This window comes from Notamacropus eugenii, chromosome 5 (genome assembly GCF_028372415.1).
Source record: "Notamacropus eugenii isolate mMacEug1 chromosome 5, mMacEug1.pri_v2, whole genome shotgun sequence".
Lineage (NCBI taxonomy): Eukaryota > Metazoa > Chordata > Mammalia > Diprotodontia > Macropodidae > Notamacropus > Notamacropus eugenii.
Window position 1 is genome coordinate 201,824,719 of NC_092876.1, and position 26,127 is coordinate 201,850,845.

General features: G+C 36.4%; 1 protein-coding gene across 6 annotated transcripts in view; it reads left to right on the plus strand.

Moving 5' to 3' along the window:
• PDS5B (PDS5 cohesin associated factor B) overlaps nt 1–26,127 on the plus strand; it is a 232,424-nt gene that overhangs the window by 178,148 nt on the left and 28,149 nt on the right. For 5 of the 6 annotated variants that reach the window (XM_072611890.1, XM_072611888.1, XM_072611889.1 and 2 more), the window contains 2 exons: nt 5,148–5,271; nt 9,403–9,607. In XM_072611890.1, the coding sequence (XP_072467991.1) occupies nt 5,148–5,271; nt 9,403–9,607 (329 nt within the window). Of the gene's footprint in view, nt 1–5,147; nt 5,272–9,402; nt 9,608–9,830; nt 9,890–26,127 lie in introns of all 6 variants that reach the window. The other variant, XR_011967607.1, reaches the window with a different exon arrangement.

A 26,127-nucleotide genomic window follows, 5' to 3' on the forward strand; every position in this document is an offset into this window, starting at 1 on the left:
ATCCATTTGGCCCTGGCAATTTTTTCTTAGGGAATTCATTGATGTCTTGTTCAGTTTCTTTTTCTGAAATGGAACTATTTAAATGTTTTAATTCCCTTTCTATTAATCTTGGCAATTTATATTTTTGTAAATATTCATTCATTTCACTAACTACCCCTGCTTTTTTTTTTAACTTCAGCTGAACCATAATATGTTCTGCTCCAGTCTTTTACCTTTACTCAGTGTGTGTCCCTCTGCATCAGACTTCTTTATTCTAAACAACATATTGTAGGATTATGGTTCGTAATCCTCTCTGCTATTCACGTTCATTTTATGGGAGAGTTTGTCCCATTCACATTCAGTTATGATTACTATTATCTGTGTTTTTCTTCATCCTCTTTTTTTCTGTTCTTTTCTCTCTCCTTTCTCGCTTTCCCTCCTCACTAAAGTTTTGCTTTTGACCACTACCTGCTTCAGTTTGCTCTATTAACCCCTGCCATTATCTTCCCCTTTACCCTTAATACTTCTTCCCTCCCTTCTATCCACACCCTCCCTTTTCTTTTCCCCTAACTGATTGTTATTATCCTCTTTAAGCCAAATCTGATAAAAGTTCAAACAGTGCTCTTCTCCCCTCCCTTCTTTCCTTGTACTGTAATAAGTTTTTGTGCGTTTTCATGTGATGTAGTTTACCCTTGTCTGCATCCTCCTTTCCTCTTCTCCCAGTACAATCCCTTTTCACCACTTAGATTTTTTATCATCACATCAAAGTCAGCTTATATTCATGCCCTCTCTCTATGCCATCTTCCCTTGTAGGGATGTAAGCAGTTTGCCCCTGTTAATAACATGTTTTTGTTTTTTTCTTTCCTGTTTACCTTTTTATACCTCTCTTGAGTCTTGTATTTGAAGATCAAATTTTCTTTTGAGCTCTGGTCTCTCATCACGCAGGTTTGGAAGTCCCATCTGTCTTTGATTATCCATCTCCTCCCCTGAAAGATTGTGCTCAATTTCACTGGGTAGTTGAAGCTTGGTTGTAGTCCAAGGTCTTTTGCCTTACAAAATATTGTATTCCACACCCTCTGATCTTTTAATGTAGAAGCTGCAAGATCCTGTGTAATTCTGACTGTGGTTCCATGACATTTAAATTGTTTCTTTTTGGTTGCTTGCAGTATTTTCTCTTTGACCTGGTAATTTTGGAATTTGGCTATGATATTCCTTGGCATTTTCAATTTGGGATCTCTTGCAGGAGGTGATCAATGTATTCTTTCAATGACTGTCTTACCTCCTGGTTCTAGGATCTCAGGACAATTTTCTTTGATGGTTTCCTGAAAAATGCTGTCCAGGGTCTTTTTTTTGTTATGGTTTTCGGGTAGAGTAATAATTTTTAAATTGTCTCTCCTGGATCTATTTTCTAGGTCAGTTGTTCAATCCATGAGGTATTTTACATTTTCTTCTGTTTTTTCTTTCTTTTGTTCCTGTTTGATGGATATATCTCATAAAGTCATTAGCTTCTACTTGTCCAATTCTAATTTTTAAGGAATTGTTTTCTTCCATTAGATTTTGTATCTCCTTTTCCATTTGGCCCATTTTACTTCTTAAGGATATCTTCTCTTCATTGAGTTTTTGTGGCTGCTTTTCCATTTGACCATTTGTACTTTTTATGGACTTGTTTTCTACAGTCAGTTTTTGTCCTTTTTCAAGCTGTTGACTCTCTCTTATATACCTCTCATTTCTTTTACCTCCCTTATTTGACTTTTAAAATCCTTGAGCTCTTCCAAGAAGGCTTTGAGGTTTCAGATGGTATTCTCTTCTGAATTTGTGTCTTTATCTTCCCTGTCCCCATAATAAGAATCTATGGTCCTTGTCAGTTTCTGCTTTTCGCTCATGGTGTTTGCCTGATTCCTGGCTTTTAGAGTTAAGCTCTCCTGCTGGAGAGGGCACTGACCCAAGCTTCTTGTTCTTGTTGCTCAGGACCTGGTTACTGGCTTTGTGTGCTGGAGCCCGCAGGTATTGGCAGCTGGAGACTATAGGGGTCTGGCAGCTTATGTGGTGCAGAGCTGGGGCCAGCAACTCTGGAGCTCTCAGGGTGGGGGTAGGGACTCTGGCCCCTGGGGGACACTTGCTCACATGGGCCTTGCACTGGCTCATGCTCACCTAGACTTTGCACTCGAATGTTTTGCTACTGGAGGATGTCTGCCTCCCTCCTGGAGCTTTGCCTCCTAGAGTTGTGCTGAAGCACTGGGAGATTTGGCTGGTTGAGAACGCCAGACCACGTGGTGGTTTTCTCAGCTAATATCTGCAGTTCCCCTGCCTGTGCTAAGGCACTTGTGGGGTTCTGGTGTTGGTACTTGGTTGCTCTACAACCCTGGGGCTCGGGATCTCCCCCTGGTTTGCTGAGGTGGTACTTGCTGCTGACTTACTGGATTGCCTCCCATCCTGTGCTGCTCCCCCTTCCCCAGAGTGAGAAGGACCTTTACTGTTAGTTCTCCTTAGCTACAAGACTGCTGTGCTACTGCTGGCTCAGCAGTTCCAGGGTTTTTCCTGTGGTAATATTTTCAAGGCCTTCTGAAGTCATTGAGAAGGGTGAGAGTGACTTACTTCTTACTCCACCATCTTGACTCCCAAAAACAGAACCTCTGGCTAATAATGAAATATAAAATCATTGACAAATTATTTGGTCATGGTCATATATGTGCTTATGTTGTCAGCAAAACCTCTTCCCAAGATCATGATTTTTATTAAGTTTTTTATTGCTGTCATTAAAATCTTTGACTTGAATTTCACAAATACATATGAATTGCACAAGCTTGAAATTTTTTTTCAGGGCTTCATAATATACTAGAATTATTTGTTTAACTCAGGTTGTTAAATTGAATGGTTTTTGTCTTTTCATAATTGATCAGGCTTAGTGTAGCAATCATTTACTACAAATTAGGGATTTGCAGCTTTTAAGGAAGAGCAATCTTTGGTAATATTCTTAGAATGTTAATTTTTAAGAAGATGAACTTTATATAGTTGTAGAGTATACATTCTATTTTCTGTTGATTCCAGAAATAATTTATATAAATTGGCATAATACAAAGAGAGACCAAATAATTTTGTGTCTCTAGAAGACCCTTTTCATAATTTACATATATAGCTGAAAAGTTAAGGTCTCTAAGGAATTTTAGAGCTATATCTCATTATTGAATTAGCTAATTATCACCTTAAATGGAAATTAATACTTACCCCTCAGGGAAAGAAATGTGGGGCAATAGTGAGCACAGCATCCTAAGCCAAGGCAGCTTATAAACTCTTAAGAGGAGGAGCCAACATACCTTACATATTTGTATTTTTTAATTTATCTCAGTCCTTAACGGAATACTAATGCACAAAGTTGGTGGTCAATAAATAATTCATTAGTTAATATTGAATAATATTTCTTCATAACAAAACTGCAAACGTGACCTTATTTTATAGATTTTCTTTCATTAGATATCCCATTTCCTACAACACATGTATTATATAGTATGATAAATACTAAAATTATATGTATGTATAAAATATAATACTATAGTAGTGTGATCCCATTTATTATATGTGTACTTTATTTACATTTAAATTGCTACACGAAAGCTTATAAATAATTTTTAGAATTTTGAAATTTAAAAACAGTGCTTATTTGGACATTGTCTTGTCTTTCATTATTACTATTTCAAAAATTGTTATTCAGTAGAAGTTAGCCAAATGTAGTAAAAAGAGCTTTGGAGTTTGTGCCAAAAGACCTGGATCTTGGTCTACATCACCAACCTTGGGCAAATCACCCAACTTTTCAGAACTTTCATTTGCTTATCTGTGAAGTAGGGACAATTATACTAAATAGAAAAGCCCTTGGTAAACTATAAAGCTTTATATAAATGGAAGTTAATATTAGAGTGCTTGCCATGTCAATTTTGGCTAATAATAGATCTTTTAAAAATCACTTTTTAAAGAAATCATATCTGAGATTTCATTGATATAGAGAGTTCTTGATGAAAGTAATTTCCTCAATGAGTGCAGATAGGCATCTCTTCTGCGGTTTTATTAAAGATTACTGCCTGGAATATCTGGGGCCAAAGATCAGTCTCTACCTCCTACTAGTTGTGTGCGACCCTGGGCAAGTTGCTAAATATCTCAGTGTCTCAGGCAACTATTAAAAGCCAACATTTTTTAAAGTTTATTTTTATTAATTAATTTTTGTTTGACACAAAAGACACTTTCCAACAAGTATTCAAACAAGTGTTCCTCTCAATTCAAAGCATATTCCTTTGAAAGTTATATAAAACCACACATAATTATGACTGATATAATTTGTTATTTTTGACTTTTAGATGTTACTGATTATTTAATGGATAATATATTTACTTAAACTTGGATAGTTTGGCTTGGGATAGTTTAGCTCTGTTTGGATGAATGCCTGGCATAGAAATGACTTCTAGTCATGCAGACCAACAAAGAGTGTGTTATTTATAGTCTTAGAGAATTAGAGCTTATGTAGCTTGGCCATGGTGGCGCAGCCAGTATCGATCAAAGACATGACTTAATTTCAGAGTTCTGTTGATTCCAGTACCGGCTCTTTATGTAGTGCCTCTGTTTGGTTTCACAGCAGATATTTTATAAAAATTTAGTTATGGCATATTAGGGATCAGTTATTTCTCTTTCTCCACCTCATTTGTAGGTGGAGATGAATCTGAGACCCAAAAAGGGGAAATGACATGCTACTCATGTCAAACAAGATCAGTCAGATCAGACTTGGTTTCCTGATTACCACTAACTCATTGTTCTTCACACAGTTTCATATTGTGGCTGTTGATAAATTAGACATTGAAACTTGCTAATTTACATACTTAGCATGGCCATTAAAACACACATACACACACACACACACACACACACTGTCAAAAGTCACATACCATGTCTGCAGATTTATTTTAGATGTATCAGAAAGTTATTTCTTAAGGGGAAAACAAAAGGGTTGTTAGCATGAAATTAGCATAGATTTATATTTTACTACAGAGGAGAGATATTGAAGATTTGTTGAATCTGATTTTACAAATATTACATATCATTACAAAATAAAATCCAGGAACTAGCAACACCATGTGCAAAAATTTAAAACAAAAACTAATATGTTTCTTCTTTCTTATTTTTAGTAAACCAGATATGTCCCGTCTGAGACTGGCTGCTGGAAGTGCAATTGTGAAGTTGGCCCAAGAACCCTGTTATCATGAAATCATCACATTAGAACAATATCAGTTATGTGCTTTAGCTATCAATGTAAGGAAAATGGCTACCTGTTATAGACTATGAATTTCAGTAAGAAAAAATCTACCCAAAAAACATTAAAAGATTAAAAACTTAAATGAAGCTTTAGTTTACTTAACTCAGTCATAATTATTTTTTTAAATCTGTAGTGCTGAACTTTTAGTTCTCTAATTAGCAGATGGTGGTGTAGTGGATCTAGAACTGGAGGAAACTTAGGGGCCATGATATGCAGCCCTCTCACTTACAGGCAGGGAAATGGAGGTCCAGGGAAATAAAGTGGCTTGGTGAAAGCCATACAGATGGCAAGTGTTAGAGGTGAGATTCGAACGCAGTTTCTCTCTAGTCCTTGCTCTTTGTACTCTTTTTGCTCTTTCTAGGCCATTTCCACGACTACCTCTTCAGCCACTCACGTTGTGTAAGTGTTGCTAAAGCAGTCTATGGAATGGACAAAAAATTAGAAATCTATAATTAGTCATCAGAATGACATGACATAATCACCACAGCAGGCCTATTCTGATATGCTAGTTTTTACTTCTCAGCAAGACTTTTTTTTTTTTAAATTGAGAGCAACTTCTCAAACCATCTACTAAGGCTCAGAAATGTTCAGATTTGGATTCAGGAGAAAACAGCCAAAACAGTAATATAAAAAGGCCTTGGAGAATTGAAGTGTAAAATACGCAATCTATAGCAGAACTTACTAGTTTTTCATTTTAAAGAACTGAAGTAATTTTCTGTAATTATTACTTGGGTTCTACATTTAAGAGTATTTATTATTTTAATGTGAATTTTTTATTGGAACTAACATTTTAGAATATTTTAAGATAAGAATTTCAGTCACTTTCTGTAAATGATATATTATGCTATGAATTTTTTGCTTTATGGTCATATATAAAATCTTATACTCTTGTCCTCCATTTTTGTATATATAATTCTTCATGTTTTAGTACTTTAGAGACCCAGTGAGTTTCCATCCATTTCTGTCAGAATTTGATACCTAACATTTCTCATTACGTGTACATGGTCTTGTCTAATCTTTCTTTTTTCTTAAGAGAGTATTTTGCATAATTGATCTTAGAACAACTTTTGAGTTTTTTTATTTCAGAGATTGGAGACTAGACTGGAAAAATGAAATTTGGGGGAAGTTACAACTGCATAAATGTCAGATAATTGGGTCAATAATACATTCTATCCAGCTATTTCATAGGAACATAGTAAGAAAATGTTTTTCAAAATTATGAAAATAAACAAGAAAACCTGTCCAAATATGTCACATAAAACATTATCCTAATGGATATTTCCAAAATTCTGTTGTAGCTTAACCAGCAATTCAAGTCAGAATGTCTCAAGATTCAATTAATGCATTATTACAAAGCTAGTTAATGATTTTAGGTAGGGTGTGCATATATATATATATATGAAACAGAATAGGAGTCACTCAGTTGTTGCTTTCTAAAAAGTTCACACATCAAACCATCAGACAAATGTGGTTGTACTACTCTAGTCAGTAGTTGATAGGATCATAGGAATTAGAGAGTTCCCTGGAGGCCATTTGATCCAACCCCCTTATTGTATAGATGAGAAACAGAACCAGAGAGATTGTGACCCCACCCAAGGTTGCCTAGGTTACCAAACTAGGATTTGAGCGCTGGGTCATTTAAAATTGAGTCCTCTTTCTACCCTTGTTATATTGGGTTTGTTTGTTTGTTTGTTTGTTTTAGTTAAGGGTCCTAGAATTTAAGTAGTTTTGGAAATCTACAGAGTGTTCCAGATAATAGAATATATTTTAATGGAGTAGAAAAAGTACTGCATCAGAAGAGACACTACAACAGACTTTAATATTTTAGAAGATCTATAATTTCATAACTTGGATCTTCTCTCTACCAATGCATACCCCAGTCCCTACCTTGCCTGATTGAACAATTTCATGAGTTGCTATGGCCGAAATCAAATACCTTATTTCAAGCAATCTGGTCACCTAGGCTATTCCTCGAAACTACTTTCTATTTCTTGACGCATTGTTACTGCCTTTCCCATGTGGTAGGGCTTTTATCAACTTCTAGTCTCTTAAAATAAATAGCCTTCAGGAATACAATGGGTTCTGTCTACACTATGATAAGACATCAGCCCTAGGACCTTAGTTGGAAATTACAGGAACTAACAAAATTAATTATTTCCCAAGTATTTAAGAGTATGTTCTGTTCATTTTAAATGCAGAAAAGTTAATTTCAGGTGATACATATCGTACCTAAGAAATTTGAGGGAAATAAAATATTTTGTTTTCTATTTTGAAAGTCACCTTCCAAGATTTGTTTTGCTCTTTTAGCATGTAAGAAATTCAGTTCCTTGTACTTAATAATTCTGATGTACACACAATATACTCAGTAAATATTGAATGAATGAATTGCTGCTTTTTATTTCAGTATATTGCTGTCACTTATGGCATTAGGTATGAGCTGTAAAATATTTGGTTTCTTTAGAATTTAAAATGGCACTTCTGCAATTGAGCTTGATGCAGTTTTATAAGAATTTTATACATAGGTTTTTTTATCCTTATTGTTGAGATTCAAAAATCAAATAACTTATTTTAGTGAAACACCAAATTAAAAGTGACCCTAGGAAAAAGACCTTAGAAACCATCTCTTGGAAACAAAGGCACAGGGAAGAGTGACTTACTGAAGATAGTAGCAGAGTCTAGTCTTCTGAATACAAGTCACTTTCCACTATACCATGTTTTCTAGGATACTGGCATATTTCAGCCTCAAAACTCTTTTGAGTTGATTTTTCATAAACGTGGAATACTTTTTTGCTTTTGGAAATAATTCAGTGTCTCTCTTAGGAGTAAGAGTAAAGCAGCCCTTTTATATCTTTTTAAATTTATATTCACTGGCTCAGCATTGTCCAGCAGCATAGATTTTATTTCATCCATAGTTTACTCATAGTAAATTTGTTGATAAGATAATTAAATAGCTTACAGTAGAGTGTCATTTACCTGTTGTGATTTTTCAACCTTGTGAGATGGGTACTGGTATAAATATTGCTCCCTTTTCACTGATAAAGGAAACTTGAGTCGAAGAAGTTAAATCACTTACCCAAATCACCTAGTGCTAGGTCCTGGGGCTATAAAAACCATGTGTAAAGACTCATGAACTAAAACATAAAAGAACAATTAAGTATTTTAGTTGCTTTTAATATACTTGGTGAAGAAGTGAGATGATAAATATGGTATTTTACTATTATAATTAGTAGTCTACCCTTATTTCTTTTTTCTCTTCCTTTTGACAAAAAAGAAATCTGTCCCAGACAAATTGCCTAGAAGTGGGAATCTGCTTGAGAATATAACCATATATTTAGACTTTTGTTGAAATATTTTATCACATGAGCTTTTGAAACCTACTGTATGTTTTTCCCCATGTTAATCGCTTAAATTCTTTTATTTTAACAAACTATATTAATGCTTTGTGAGTATTAGTTTATGTCCAAGTTGAACACCCAAGTCTTGAGATCAGCCTAAGATAGGTTCCTACTTTCATCTTAGCTTGTTAAGCAGAAAACCCAGGTACTGGAACAAATAACTGTGCATACAGGTTTATGCACAACACACATACATACACAGTATTCCAAAAGTCTTAGTGCATTTTAAGTTTTAATAACTTCAGAAATCTAAATGTTACAAATTTATTTTCAAAATTTGAAAAATTTTTAATATTTAATTTGTAAGAAATATTGGTATTTTTTAATATTAAAATTCAACATAACCACTATCTTGTGCTATATGTTGCTATAGTTGATTTCTGAACTTTGTCAAAACTTTGATCAGATGAGGTTTTGGTGCTTTCATGACAGTTTTGACCTGACCCTCACAAGAAATGTGGAGAGGACCTTCTTTAACAATCCCCTGGTCTGAGAAAGTTTCACTTAGAAAATTAAATTAAAATTTTATTATTTGAAATCTGCAAAGCTAAAGAAGTATAAAGTTAACAAAAAACTTTCAAATGATATTTTTAGAATTTTTTAGTATTTATACTTCTGAAATAATATAGTTTAAAACTTTAGTAAGACTCTTTGAATAGCCTATATATAAATGTGTATGTGTTTGTATTTGCGTGACATATACAAAAGAAATTTAATTTTTTTTCTCCATAGGATGAATGCTACCAAGTAAGACAAGTGTTTGCTCAGAAACTTCACAAGGGCCTTTCCAGATTAAGGTTACCACTTGAATACATGGCAATCTGTGCACTGTGTGCGAAAGACCCAGTGAAAGAAAGAAGAGCACATGCCAGGCAGTGTCTGGTGAAAAATATAAATGTGAGACGAGAATATCTGAAGCAGCATGCAGCAGTTAGTGGTAAGAATATGGGGAAAGTGTTATAAAATTAAAAAGCAAACTTCAAGTTTATATAATTTGAGAGTTGTATAAACACAAACCTAAGCTATGTGAAGTTTCTTGAATTGTTACTTTAAAAAAATTTAAATTGTTTTCAATACTTAATTTCATAAACCGTCAGCTTACAAAAATGACACAAATATTTCAATGTCAGGCTTTTATTCATTATCTTTTTATATGGAAGATGAGACGAGAAAAAAGGCCAGGAAGAAAAAGCAGGATATTGAGAACTACTGTTGCTAGGTGGGTATATTCTTTAGGTTTATAGATTATCTAAGAATTATCAGTTGAAAGAAAGCTTAAAGTGAGAGGCTTTGGTTACCATTGACCATAGCTATCACTTGACTCTAATTGAGAACAGGTATTTCTGTTTCTGTCTGTGTACTTCACATCTTTCCATGATGGTATTTGTATTTTGGCATGAACTCTACTCTTTCTTAAATTTTATTGCTGCCAAGAAAAAAAATTGCATGTAGATTGGTGTTTTCTGAATACTATTCTTTACAAATCTTCTCCATTCTTAAAAAAACATAAGAAAATATTTGAAACTCTTATACATGGTTGCTTAAACCTAATATACATCTTTGGTTCTTGAATTATATAGAAAGTTTTTGAGTTTAGGCAGTGTAATAGTTTAACTGTGCACAGAAGTATGAGAGTTTAATTAATAATTTATTGAATTATGATTATAATCAGGGTCCCCCTTAAAAAAAATCTTGGAACAAAAACAACTAAATTCATATAGAAATTTACTGATTTTATGCAGTTTCATTGGTGTGATTAGTGATGTTTTACATTGTCCTGGTACTGAGTATTTGACAGAAGAGGCATTTCTTCATGAACAATGCTGACTGAAAAGATGCACTGGTGGGCGGACCTATGTGAGTAGTCTGATGTCTAACAGGGACAGACTGGGGTTCCATGGAAGAGTCTTGATTTTGTGGTGTAGTAACAGCTGCTGAAGGGCATCAGGCCAAAGATACTGAAGGTTCAGCTAGGGACGATTGATGAATTTGTTTGTTTTGCCTTCTCAGTTGTTTCCTGGTAATCTTACCCTATTTCTTAAAATCTTTCTAAATCAGAGAAGAAAAAGGCTTTATAGAAACAATGGTATTTTTTTTTTCCATTAAAAAGGTGATGTGAAACATGAGGTTCAGGAAAGTAACTGCTCTTTAATATTCTGAAATTCTCAAAGAGGAAAGATTTAAAGAAATAGCAAGTGAAATATATATATATATATTTTTGCTGTAAATGTGTCCGTAGTCCTAAAATGGAATATTTCTAATATTATTTTGTTTTTCTGTGTTTCCTGGTTAATTTGTTAACCTTTTAAAATTCTTAAAGCCTGTCTACTGGTTTCATTTGATCAGAACATAAGATTATAGAATGATAGATCTAGAGTTGGAAAGGAACTTGGACTTCATCCAGTTCAGGACTCTCATTTTGCAGTTGATGAACCTGAGACAAAGGCACGTTAACTGAACTGTCAAGGTGATGCAGGTAACCTGTGACTGAGGCAGGATTTGAACCCAGGTCCCCTGACTCTAAAACCCATACTCTTTCCTGGACTTAAGATAGTTATTAAATGAAATATTTTGAATTCATATAAAAATATAGTTTAAAATGATAAAGCAAATTTGAACTACAGAACTGGAAGAAATTTGAACCGATAGAAATGGGAAGATGCATTTGAGGCCTTTCAGTCATTTACCTTCTTGCTTGCAGTGGAGGAAACTAAGACTAAGGATAGTTGGTTATAGAGCTGAACTTTGAATTAAAATCTCTTGACTTGAGTGTTTTGTGTTAAACCATGCTGCCTCTCCATAATAAAGTTAACTCACATTTTAATTTAAGTAATTTAATGTAATTGTTTCTGAGCATACTCATTCACTAAATGTTAGGGAAATAAAATAGCATTTATAACTGTGGAGCTTCCTATAATGTAAGAAACAGAATATATCTCATAGTCATATAACCCACTTCATGGGTCAAGTGCTATTTTGACTCCTCTGATTTGGTGAACAGTTCAGTTCTGAGAGTTGAAATTCAGATACAGTCCAGCCTCCTTTTTCCACAATAGACTTTTTTTTTTAATCCACTTGGTATTTCTTTGTGACTGGTAACAGTTAAAATTTTTGAGTTGATTATTTGGGAGAATCTGCAACAAGGTCATCAGTTGCAGAGAGGAGAATCTGGAGCTCTTTACCATTTATACACAATCTCTCTTGAATTTCAACTCTGTACTGAAACTTCTCTCTTTGATGTTTCCTGCTGGCATATGGTAGATCTTAGTAAGTACCTATTGACTGACTTGTGGCAGACACTCTTGATTTCACTGTGAAATAAGAAGCTAAGAAGAAAAATATATTTTTAATGATTTCATGTGTATAATCTATATCAAATTGGTTGCCTCCTCAAGGGTGAGAAGGGAGGGAGTGAATTTGGAACTGAAAAGCTAAAAAAAAGCAAATGTTAATTTTTTTTTTACATGTAATTAAAAAAAATAAAATAAGACAAAAAAACCCCCAAAAAGTTAAAAAGAAAATAATTCTTAACATTAATAGTCTTCTGAGAGATCTTATAAAATGGTGGAAAAGTATAAAACCTGGGGTGCCAGCCCTGCCTAAGTCCTGTCACATCATGGTATTATGGAAACAAATACTGACCCTGTGGTCAAAGGATGAGTTTAAATCTAGCTTCTCTTGCTAACCGTATGTGTTTGGTCAAGTTTCCTAACCTTTCCTGGGTCTCAGTTTCTTTAACTGTAAAATGAAGGAGGTAGACTGGATGACCTCTGGAGTCCCTTCTTATTTGTAGAGCTGTGGACATTTGATTGAGAAATACCAACAGACCTGTCCTTTTGCCTCACCAAAAAAGGAGAAAGCAAGGGGAAAAGGTATGACTACTAGTACATCCACCTGTGGAACTACATTATCCTGTTTTATATAGCATTTTGGAGCCTGTACTGATCCTGACCTGGTTTATACCACTTATCATCAAAAACAAGAGCCATCTGCCACTACTTGTCTCTCTACCTGTTTGGAATAAGGATTAATTGGGGTCTTTTCCCACTCTAGCTCCAGCCATATGTGTTACCCTCAAATTAGCACAGATAGACCCCAGCACATGCAAGCCCAGAAATTCTGTAGGATATTGCTACCCCACCAATGTAAAAAATGCTAGGAATAATTGTGTTGAAGGTATCCCTGCCTTCTCCCTTCTTTTCCTCTTCCACCAGAAAGTTACTCTAGTGCTAAAAGTCCTTAACTATTGTTCAACCTTGCTCCCCTTTTCTCCCACTCTGCAGGAATTAGCTCCACATATTGCAGCCTCCATTCTGTGAACCTTGGTCCTAAGCCTCATCTTCTAATGAGAACATCAGAACATCTCTTTTGCTATGAGGCTATGTTACCTTCTCTATCCCTGAAAACCAGAGGACATTCTCAGATTCTCTCCCTACTCCTTATTAGTCGTATCACAGGAAATACTTAACTTCACTTACATACCTAAGCCTAACCTTAATAGATTACATTTCAGTAGCAGCTCCAACTCATACCTGGGTCATATTTGTTAATTTTACCCTTTTTTTCCTTCAGTAATAACGGAGTTTTAAAGAAAAATTATAACCCAATGGAGAATTTCTGTAACATGAAAGACCTAAGGATTAAAATTCCTTAAGAAATTATAGGTAAATAACTAGTGGATGAGATAGAATAAAATGCAGTATGCTAATAGAATGAAAGGAGTATTCGAATTAAGCTTAAAAATAATGAAAAGGAAAGAAAAAAGAAATTGTAAAATCCAGTGTGAGACACTTAGAAGCTATGTGATCCTGGACAAATCATTTGATCATTGCCTTAGTCTCCTCAACTGTAAAATGGGTATAATAATAGCATTTTCATTGCAGGGTTTGTTTGTTGTGACAATCAAAAGAGATATTTGTAAAGCACTTTGTACAGTATAGTCCTTGCCCATAGTAAGCATTTAATAAGCCATTCCTCCATCCTTCTCTCCTTGGCTGAATTCTTCACAACATTTTCATTAATGACTTAAAAAGTCATAGGTGATATGCTCATCAATTTGCAGGTGAACCAAAGCTAAGAGGGATAGCTGGCTTTGTTGTCACAAAATAAATATCCTAATGAGGTCAGTATCTTAGAATAATGGACCAGATATAATGATGACAACAATACTATTAGCTAGCATTTCTATAGTTCTTTAAAGTACTTTACAAATATTAACTCATGTTGTCCTCACAACAGTCCTGTGAGGTAGTTGATGTTATTATCTCCGTTTTACGCATAAGGAAGCAAAAGTAGAAATGAAATAACTTGCCTGGTATCACACAGTTCATTAATGTTACTGGAGTAGCATTACTGGATTTGAACTTAGTTTTCTTGACTCCAGGCCCAGCACTCCGTCCACTCAAGGTGAAATTGAAAAACAACAACAACAAAAACAAGCTATGCATAGGGTGACAGAGACAGGGTTTTTCATAATTTGTATGAAAAAGGTCTAGGACTTTTAGTGGAGTGACAGGCAGACCAACCTAAGTCTATATACAATGTGTGTGGCAGCCAGAAAGTTTGATGCCTTTGTAGGCTATATTATGGAAAATATAATAGCCTGAAGAAAGAGATGTTATAATAAAGCTGTATTCTGCTCTATTTAATGAAAATACTAGTAATTACAGAATCTGTGGAAAAAGATAATAGAATACTTAACATTAGACACAAAAAGGTAAGAATCTGGAGGTTTCATCTGGTATATTATATTTGGTTTTGGGTGCTGAATTTTAGGTAGGAATTTAATAAACTGGAGAGTGCCCAAAGGAAGATAATTAGAATGTTAAAGGAAATCAAAACCCAACCTCTAGGAAACTTTTGAAGGAACTACAGATGTTAAACCTGGAGAACGTGTAATAACCTTGTCTAATATTAGAAGGGCATTTATGTAGAAGAGATTTTAGACCTTTTCCCTGAGGAGCAATTGATGGAAGTCATTGAGTGACAAGAGTTTGTCATTCTATAATATAATGAAAAAATTTTCATTAATTCTGCCCATAAATGGAACAGTTTATCTTAAATAGGTAGTAATTGGCAAGCCCATCATTGTGGCTTTTCCAGCAAAGACTAGATAGAAGACAGTATTTCAGAGGTCATAAATTTAGAGCTGAAATGAGCTTTCATCATTGATATTGTCTGCCCTCTTCATTTTAAAGGTGAAACAATTGGGGACCAAGAAGGTTAGAGAACTTACTCTAGGTTACCTAAGCAGTTGGTTAAGGATTGAGACCTTTTTATAGCCTTTAACACCTTTGTCCACCTCCAGAACATTTTTTTTGGGTTCTTCTGTTTGCCTGACCCTTCCTTCTTGGTCTCTCTTACTATATCTTCATGTCTCACCCACATTTGTGTGTGTACCAAAAACCTTTGCTTCTGAAATCTTTCCTGTTTTTCATTCTCTTACTTGGTAAATTCATCAGTTCCCATGGTGGGTTCAGTGAATAATTTTTTATGCAAATTATTCTCATATCTAGATATCTAGTCCCAGACTCTTCTAAGCTACAGTAATATGTCACTGACTGTAAGACATTTCAAACTGGTCGTCCCTTATGCATCTTGAATTCAACATGCTTGCAACAGAACTTACTGCTGTCTTTATCCCAACTCTTCTCTCCTTTTTCCCTATTGAGTGAAATGTACTTCTGCACGCAACTCTGTGTGGGTGTGGGTGTATGTGTGTGCTATCCTTTGGTCATTTCAGATGAGAGGAAAATTGAAGTGTCAACCATTCCCTTCACCCCTTCCTTCTTGTTTGTCTAGGCTTACCCATTGAGAAAGCTGGATGAACATGTATAGTCAAACAAAACAAATGTCCACTTTGCCATATTAAAAAGAACATTTCTCATTTTGCACACTGAGCTCTTTACTTCTCTATTGAAGGGAATTTCATCATGAGTCCTCTGAAATTGTGGTTGGTCATTGCATTAATCAGATTTCCTAAATTTTTCAGTTGTTTGTCTTTACAGTATTGTCATTGTTTCAGTTGTTCTCTTGGTTCAGCTTGCTTTACTCTACATCAGTTCATAACAGTCTTCCCAGGTCTCTCTGAAATCATCCTCGTTATCATTCTATATAGGACAAATAATACAACATTTGTATATCATAACTAGTTCAGCAATTCCCACAGTTGTTGGGTACCTTCTGTTTTCAATTTTTTGCCTCAACAAAAGAGTTGCTGATATTTTTTATATTATTAGTTATAGTTTTGCTTGGGATTAATGCCTCCCTTAATCTGCCTGCTTTCCCTTTCCCCTTTCTCACTCTTCTTTTCCTCTTATTTTCTTGTTGAATAACTATTTCTCTAACTGTGTGTGTGTGTGTGGCCTTTGATTAGTTCAGATAAGAGAGAAATTAAAGTGACAGCCCTCTACCTTTCTCCTTGTATGTAGTAGATTTCTACTTGTATGAGAGAATTTCCCTAGCCTTTCTTCCCTCTCCCCCCATTATTTTCTTTTTCTCCCCTCCCTTTTCATTCTTCTCTTAAAATATTTAAGACATAATATAGCTATTCCTAGACTTGCTGTCTAATTAGACTCCTTCTAGGACTGCTAATGAAGATACTTTTTAAAAGGTATGTGTGTTTGATCTTCTCAAAATAGAATGTAACCAGTTTATCCTTATTTATCCCTTATTATTCATTCATGTTTACCTTATGTTTCTCTTAACTGTTCTGTTTATCCTTCAAAGTTTCTACACAGCTCTGATTTTTTCATCAGGAATGTTTGGAAGTCCTCTAATTTTCTTCTGTAGAATTACTCATTTTTGCTGGAGAAGTTATTCTTGAACTTACAAAGGCTTTGCCTTCTGGAATATTATCTTCCAAACTCTCCACCCCTTTATAGCAGTGGTTACTAAATCCTGTGTGACCCTAACTAAGGTTCGTTGGTATTTGAATTCTTTCTTCCTACCTACTTATGTTATTTTTTTTCTTAGATCTCAAAGCTGTAGGAGAGCAGTGGATTCTTTATTTTTTTTCACTTTACCCTCTGGTTCTAAGAAATCTGGTCAGTTTTCTTTTATGATTTCTTGAAATATGAAATCTTGATTCTTTTTTGGGGGGGAAGGGAAGAGGGTCATACCTTTCTGGTAGGCCAGTGATTTTTAAAACTCTCTCTCTGATCTATTTTCCAGGTAAGTTGTTTTTTAATATATTTTAAGACTTCCGTTTTTTTTTCAGTCTTTTGACTCTGCTTTGAATATTTCTTGTTTTCTCATAATTATTGATCTCTTTGTGATCCATTCTAATTTTCGAGAAATTGGTTTCTTAGGTAAGATTTTGTATCTCTTGTTCCAGGCTGTTAATTTGCTTTCCAATTCTTTCTTCCGTAGCACTAATTTTTTCTTTTCATTTTTCCCTAACTCTGTTTCCCTATTTCTTTCCCAGTTTTTTTTCAATCTAGTGCCTCTCGTTTATGAAAATTATTGTTAGCTCTTTTTTTTTTAAACTCTTGCTTTATTTCCTCTAGGAATTTTATTTTAACTTCTGCCCAAACTGTATTTTTATTTCTCTTTACTTATAGGTATGTTGAAGTAATTCCCTTTTTGTAGATTTGTGTCTTAAGCATCCCTATTACCATAATAGCTCTTCATGATATTCTTTTTTTAATTGTTTGTTCGTTCTTCCATCCCTATTACTTCCTGACTTCAGGTTTTGTATCAGGGCCATTCTCTGTACATATCTGGAGGAAGTATAGCTGTGCTGTGCTTTAGACAAAAGTTTTGTTTTGTGTCCTCTTGAGTCCCAATGCTATTTTCTTGGGATATTGAGTGTTGTGTTATTCCAGGGTCTCAGAGACTTTGGATCTGTAAACTTTCAATATGACCAGAATGATCTGATCCAGTATGAAGTCTGAGTATTGCAAGTTTCTGACCTGAGTTTGAGCAAAATGTGACTTGCCCTTGATTGGAGCTCTGGTAGACTGTTTCTGGCCTTAGTCACTGCCTGCCAAATAGAAAGTTCTGTTGATTCATAGTGACAGAACTACAGGCTTCCTTTGCACTGAGGGTCCTGCCATGGTTATTCCTCTATAGGTTTTTGACTGGGGTTGAGGCTGGAATTGAGACCCTGTTCTTCTCCAAGAGTCGTACAGCTGCTGCTCACTTTTGTACTTGCTCTTCATTCAGTACATAGACTAAGGCCAGTGACTGCTCCTTACCTTGGATGATCACCGCTAGGCACATTAGTCCCTACTGAATCTATGACCCTGGAATGGATTCTAATGCCAAATATAGCTGTTTGTTAGCTACCTGTTCCTGCTCTCTGCTCAAGGTTAACCTTCTGTACCTGATGTAGGATCTCTTCTTGCACTGGTGCAAGGCATTGGCAGGCTCTACATCCATCCATCTAGGTGGTACAATGGATAGAGTGCCAAGCCTTAGTTAGGAAGACTCCTCTTCCTAAGTTCAAATCTGGCCTCAGACGCTTATTAGCTGTATGACTCTGGGCAAGTCACTTAATTCTGCCTCAGTTTCTTGTCTGTAAAATGAACTGGAGAAAGAAATGGCAAAGAATACCCCAAATGGAGTCAATGAAGTGTTGGATATGACTGAAAAACTACTGAACAACAAAGATCCATTCCCGTGCTGCATGCTCCTGTCTAGCCTTTCTCTTTATCCAGTGATTTCTTATTCGGGCTCCTTATGCAGACCTACTCCCAGACAAATAACTCTTTGTAAATATTTATTGGATTTTCCAATCAGGTCTTGATCTGGCACATATTCTAGATTTTCATGTAGGGGTTGTGAGGGAAAGCTGGACTGTTCTTCCTGCTACTTCACCGTATTGACTATGTCTACCTTTGTGCAGTTTGAATACACTGCATGTTTCATCATTTTTCAAGTTACTTCAAGAGTAATCAACTTTTTTCATTAAAAAGGAAGGCTCACATTTTTTAAATTTTATTTTAATTTTTAATTTATTTATTTAACTGTTCAATATTTATTTCCACAAAATTTTGGGTTCCAAATTTTCTCCCCATTTTCCCCTCCCCCCACCCCAAAATGCCAAGCATTCTAATTGCCCCTATCACCAATCTGCCCTCTCTTCTAACATCCCTCCCTTCCCTTATCCCCATCTTCTCTTTTGTCCTGTAGGGCAAGATAACTTTCTATACCCCATTACCTGTATTTCTATTTCCTAGTTGCAAGAACAATGCTCAACAGTTGTTCCTAATACTTTGAGTTCCAACTTCTCTTCATCCCTCCCTCCCCACCCATTCCCTTTGGGAAGGCAGGTAATTCAATATAGGCCATATCTATTTAGTTTTGCAAATGACTTCCATAATAGTCATGTTGTGTAAGACTAACTATATTTCCCTCCATCCTATCCTGACCCCCATTGCTTCTGTTCTCTCTTTTGATCCTGTCCCTCCCCAAGAGTGTTGACTTCAAATTGCTTCCTCTTCCCACTGCCCTCCCTTCCATCATCCCCCCCACCCTGCTTATCCCCTTCTTCCCTATTTTCCTGTATTGTAAGATAGGTTTTCATACCAAAATGAGGGTGCATTTTATTCCTTCCTTTAGTGGAATGTGATGAGAGTAAACTTCATGTTTTTCTGTCACCTCCCCTCTTTATCCCTCCACTAAAAAGTCTTTTGCTTGCCTCTTTTATGAGAGATAATTTGCCCCATTCCATTTCTCTCTTTCTCCTCACAATATATTTCTCTCTCACTGCTTAATTTCACTTTTTTAAGATATGATCCCATCCTATTCAATTCACCCTGTGCCGTGTGTGTGTGTGTGTGTGTGTGTGTGTATGTATGTGTATAATCCCACCAACTACCCAGATACTGAATAAAAGTTTCAAGAGTTACAAATATTGTCTTTCCATGTAGGAATGTAAACAGTTCAACTTTAGTAAGTCCCTTATGATTTCTCTTTGCTGTTTACCTTTTCAAGCTTCTCTTGATTCTTGTATTTGAAGGTGAAATTTTCTTTTCATCTCTAGTCTTTTCATCAAGAATACTTGAAAGTCCTCTATTTCATTGAAAGACCATTTTTTCCCCTGAAGTATTGTACTCAGTTTTGCTGGGTAGGTGATTCTTGGTTTTAGTCCTAGTTCCTTTGACTTCTGGAATATCATATTCTGTGCCCTTCTATCCCTTAATGTAGAAGCTGCTAGATCTTGTGTTATCCTGATTGTATTTCCACAATACTTGAATTGTTTCTTTCTAGCTGCTTGCAATATTTTCTCCTTGACCTGGGAACTCTGGAATTTGGCCACAATGTTCCTAGGAGTTTCTTTTTCAGGAGGTGATCGGTGGATTCTTTCAGTATTTATTTTGCCCTCTGGTTCTAGAACATCAGGGCAGTTTTCCTTGATAATTTCATAAAAGATGATGTCTAAGCTCTTTTTTTGACCATGGCTTTCAGGTAGTCCCATAATTTTTAAATTGTCTCTCCTGGATCTGTTTTCCAGGTCAGTTGTTTTTCCAGTGAGATATTTCACATTATCTTCCATTTTTTCATTATTTTGGTTTTGTTTTGTGATTTCTTGGTTTCTCATAAAATCATTAGCCTCCATCTGTTCCATTCTAATTTTGAAAGAACTATTTTCTTCGGTGAGCTTTTGAACCTCCTTTTCCATTTGGCTAATTCTGCTTTTGAAAGCATTCTCCTCCTCTTTGATCCTCTTTTGCCAATTGAGTTAGCCTATTTTTCAAGGTGTTATTTTCTTCAGCATTTTTTTGGGTCTCCTTTAGCAAGGTGTTGAACTGCTTTTCATGCTTTTCTTGCATCTCTCTCATTTCTCTTCCCAGTTTTTCCTCCACCTCTCTCACTTGATTTTCAAAATCCTTTTTGAGCTCTTCCATGGCCTGAGCCCATTGAATATTTATTTTGGATGTTTGGGATACAGAAGCCTTGACTTTTATGTCTTTCCTTGATGGTAGGCATTGTTCTTCCTCAATAGAAAGGATGGGAGGAGATATCTGTTCACCAAGAAAGTAACTTTCTATGGTCTTATTTTTTTTTCCCCTTTTTTGGGCATTTTCCCAACCAGTTACTTGACTTTTGGGTCCTTTGTCAAGATCTCTGTAACTGTAAGATCTCAGTTCCTCCAAGGTGGCACAATCAAGTCTGGGCACAGGGAAGGATTTTTGTATCCAAAATCTTAGCAGAGTTTTGTCTCCACAGGCACCTGACCTCCAGTTCCACCAAGCTAGCACTGGGGGTGGGTGGGATTCAATCAAGCTGTGGGGGCAGGGCCACCATTCAGAGTGATACAAAGACCAGCTCCCTCAGTGCCCACAGGGGTTTTATGATCCAACAGTGGTCTTGCTGCCATGAGATCTGCTGCTGCCTGCGCACTGTGGCCTCTGCCGCTGCCTGGCCAGAGCTATGAGAAGGCCCTTTTCCCTTCCTGGCCAGCTGAAAAAACCCCGTCACTGACCTTTGGTGCCTGTGGGTTGAGGGATCTGAAGACCGGCTGCTGCCACTGGAGATTCTCCCCCTGAGGTGTCCTCCTCCCAGAGTTTCCTCCAGCTGGGCTCTGAGCTAGGCTCTGCATCCGGTGCAACCAGCCTTTCCCTTGGGCTTTTCAGGTCACCCTGAGCTGTAAATCTCCTCCACTCTGTTGTTCTCTACTTCTGCTGCTCCAGAATTTGTTGAGAGTCCTTCTCTACAGGTATTTTATGGGCTGTGTGGGAGAGCCTGCATTTTTTTTTTTGTCTTTCTACTCCACCATCTTGGCTCCACCCCCCAAGGCTCACATTTAATGACTCAGTGGCCTACAAGATGGCAGATTGTTCACTTTTTCTAAATTGCTTCATAATCTGCCGATCTTCCGTAAAAGGAATTATGTTCCAAATGTAGAGTGATTACAATTAAATTCACAGAAGACACTTTCTAAAAATGTAAAGTTCTTATGAATTAACACTAGATAATTCTGGTACTTAACATGCTTCCTGCGTTCTTCCCCGCCAGTCAGCATACAAGCCTTTCAGGAGCATAGGCAAATTTGTAAGGATGGTGCTGTAGTGACTCTTGCCCAAAGCCTCTTTTCTCTACCCCTTTGCAAAAAATAGTAAGTCCTGATTCTTCCAGTTAAATGAAGGAAAGGAAGAATTGGACAGGTTAAAAACATGCTGCCTTTTGCCTGCTGCCTAGCTTTACAGTAAAGATTGCCTGCTGTTGCAGTGACTGTTCCTGAACACTCCTCATTAAGTATGGAAAGACTCTACTCAACCCTGGGAAGAAAGTAAGTCCTAAGGGTAGAATTTGGAGGGGCACCAAAGACCATGATAGTGTCTTAATTGTCTCCCCAGAGGTTATATAAAACAAAGGCTGAAGACACTGAATCCTGTATCCTCTAGCATGGGGAGGCTTTGACAGTTTTGCAGCCCAGGCTTCGTTATTTTCTCAGTAGCAAAGAGAGAGTTACTACAAGTAAATGATGGGATGATACTTTTTTTTTTTAAGATCAGTCTCCACAGATATCAAGAGGAAAATCCTCAATAAAATCCCCATACATTGGTCAGTTAATCAACAGGAAATATCCTAAAAACAGAACAAAGAATAAACAAAAATATCAAAAAGAATAGAAAGATCTTAATAAATTACCTGAAGGAAATTGAACTTAACCAGTACCTTCTGGGGAAAAAAAAAAATCCTGTGGGCTCTCCAGATAGCACAGATCAGCAAGAGGTACCTCCAGAATAGTTCAAAAGAGAGCTAAAATCCATAAATGCAGAAATGAAAAATATTCAAATATTGGTCAGAAATTGGAACTCTCAGTGCACATTTTAAAAACAGGTTAGAAGAAAAATGAGTTTGTGAGGGAGTCTCTCTTTAAAGAAGTGAAAAATTAAGTTACTAAGAACGCAAAAATGTTGAAGTTTGACAGACGGAAGCAAAAAACAATGTTAAAGAACATAAATTTTTCAACTATATAAGCCAGAGCAACTGTCCTTGAAGACAGAATATGCAGAGATCACTTAAGAATATGTTTTAGAGGGGATTTCTACTCAGATTGGACTAAATGACCTCCGAAGTCTCTCTGAGCTCTGAGATTCTATGATCTTCCCTTCTTTCTTTGGAAAAAAAAATTACTTATTATTAGTTTTCATTCACTTCCAAAAATTTTGGGTTCTAAATTTTCTCCCCCTCACTTTCTTCCTTTCTCCCCAAGACAGTGTGCAATCTGATATAGGCTATGTGTACATATTCATATTAAACATATTTTCACATTGGTCATGTTGTAAAGAAGAATTAGAACCAATGGGAGAAACCACAAAAAGGAACAAACAAACAAAAAAAGAGAGAGCAAATAGTATGCTTCAATCTACATTCAGATTTCATAGTTCTTTTTCTGGATGTGGATAGCATTTTCAAATTTTTGGAGTTGTCTTAGATTGGATCTTCATTTCTAACTAGGAAATAGCATATAATGCTTTAAAGACGTGCTTCGATTCCCATAGAATAAGAAGTCCTTAAATGGAAGGACAATTTTGTTTTCTTCTTTTGTATTCCCAGTGCCTCACACAATGTTTTTCTCACAGTGTCTTAATAAGTCTGAGTTTCATTGAACTACTTGGCTATTCTGCAGCCATATTAAGGCAGGAATTATTTCTTCCCTCATAATAGGCTTAAATAATATTTTAATATCTTTTGTGCCCATAACAGACCTTTATTCTGTGTTTATTAGATTTTCCAATAAAGCAAGTCCGTTTCATTTATATTTTCCTAAGCTCATGAAACAGTAAATGAGATTTGACATTTCAGATTGATTTTTGATCATACTTTTAATACAACACATCAGACCTTCATTATTTGACATCTTTAAGCACTCTGCAGTCCAGCCATACTAGCTTGCTTGCTGTTCTATATGCTTTGACCCCACTCTATCATGGGGTTGGAGTGTCTTTTTTGCTATCTCTGGAGCCCCCTTTTTTTGTTTGTTAGGAAACCATCAACTAATACCTCCTGGTCCATTTAACCACTTATCATTAAATTAGTTTTTACAAAAGGATATTATCTCTTTCTCCCTCTCTTCTCTTTAGCCTTCCACCTCCCTCCCCCATATGTACATATATACACATATACATATACACAGGAATCCATACCTGTGTGTGTATATAATTACAGACATTCTCTTTTCCCCTCCTTAAACACCTCAGGGTATTGATCTCCTTCCCAAAACCCCCCCGGGTAGGTAGGAGAGTTAGATTAGCAACTTACTGCAAGTCCTACTTAGTATTGGTCCTCCCAAGTTAATGTCCAAGGTAATAGTATCACTGCTGGCTTCTTCTGGGATGGAGTCCCAGAGGTCAGGCCAGATTTATTTATTTACTTGTTTGTTTGTTTGTTTTTGGTATCCCTGGAGGCCTCTATTTACCACCTAACTGCTCTCTTGAACTTCATTTTGCCCTCCAGAATCTCATCATCCTTCAAGATCATATCAACCTTGAATCTCAAATCTCCTTAGTAATCCCTTGCTGCTGGTGTACCCTCTAGTTTAAGAGATTAGGAGGTGGACAATGAAGAGTTCCCCCTAGATCCTCCATTTAAGGAGGGAGCCCAGGGCATCTATCTCAGTCATTTTCTACCAGGCTGCAGCCCCTAGACTTCATCTTGTTCCTGTGCTGGGTATGTTTCTCCCTGTTTGCTGTTACTCAGCTACTTCAGTGGCTCCCTGTTACTTTGTCCTTAGGGAGCTTATAGCCTAATGGAGGAAATGGAAGAAACATGTATGTAAAATGGAAATACAAAATACAAAAGGCATAGATAGAAGGTAGACTTAGAGAAGGTAGGCACTAGCTACTGGGCTAGGAAGGATGTTCTACAAAAGGTGGCATTTTAACTATGTTTTGAAGGAAGCCAAGGATTCTAAAGGAAGACAGTAAGGGACAAGAGCATTTCAGACATGGGGGAGAGCCAAGGCAAAAGTGTGGAGCTGGGAGAGAGAAAGTCATAGGTGAGGAAGGGCAAATAAGCATGTAAAGAGACTGGAAAGAAGGGAAGAGACCAGGTTGCAAAGAACTTTAGATGACAGACGGAGGAATTTATATTTTATTTTAGAAGTTCCAAGAAACCCCAAAGGTGCTGGCTGGCATGGTTAACCCTGAGTCACTTTGGGAGCTAGTACTAGGTGGGTTGGAGTGGCAGGAGAGATGAAGCAGGGAAATCAAATTAGGACAAGATTAGTTTTAGTCTAGAGGAGGAGATGAGGGCCTGACCTAGGATAGTGACTATGTAAGTAATAAGAGGGGGCAATGTTCAAGGCATGTTGTGAGCAGGATAGCAAAAAACCAAAAAACTAAAGGGAAGAAAAGAAAAAGCCAAGTGAGGTGAAGAGAGAAAGGGAACAGGGCAGTGGCAGTATTGAAACTAGATAGGGAGGAGTCTGGAGTAGGAAAAGCAAGACAGAAGAGGGGAAGCAGAAGTATAGGAAACTTAAACACTTAACTGTCAGTCTAATTAATGTATTTAATAGTGGATAAAGAACATTAAATTCTCTAGAGCAGGCCTGTACAACTTGCAGCCCTTGGGTTGCTTGCGGCACACCAAAGGCCTGTATGTAGAGGAAATCCTTTGGGCCAAAAGTTGTGCAGGCCTACTCTGGAGGATAAATGTGACAAGGAAAGGAACAAACAAATTTAAGTGCCTACTATTTGCTAAACGCTTGACTTTTTCATTTGATCTCACAACAGCCCTGTGAGATAGGTATTCTTAAAATCCCCATTTTACAGTTGAGAAAACTGAGGCATACAGTGACTTGACTGGGTGGGGTCACACAGCTAATGCATGTCTTAGGTCCAACTTGAACTCAGTTCTTCTAGACTCTAGACCTCATTCTTAATCCACTGTGCCACTTTATTGCCTGTTGCTCCATGAAGGCCAGGTCTGGATGGGTTTTTTTGTTTTTTTTTACATTTGTATCCTCAGCATTCAATCTCTCTGCCTTTCTCCCTAATTTCCCCCCCACCCTCCACTAGGTTCTTGTTCTGAGAGTTATTAGTTGTTTTCCATAGAGACATTAAATAATTTATTTGAGCCTCATTCTTTTTTATCTAAAGAGTAGAGATGATACTTTACTACCTTACTTGTAAATCTTTTGTTAGGACCATATATGTGAATTCTTATGTGGTAGAAGCCAATATAAGGCATATGCACAAAATACAAAGAAAAGGAGAAAGCAGGACAAGATTCAATAATAATTTGATTATTATACATGACTCAGAACTTTAAGCATTCTAAAGATTGAAACCTCCTAACCCTTAATGCCAGCCCCAGTAATGTCACCTAATGTTTGATTCCAGACCTTGAGGGGATGCCCTTTCCTATTTGAACCAGAAGCCACTCCTCTAATCTCCTGGATTGAATAATGTTTATCATGAAGATAAATCTTTTAATGAAAATACAGACATATCACTAAAATTCCCCTTTCCTCCTACTTCTGGGTTCCCCACCTGCTTATTG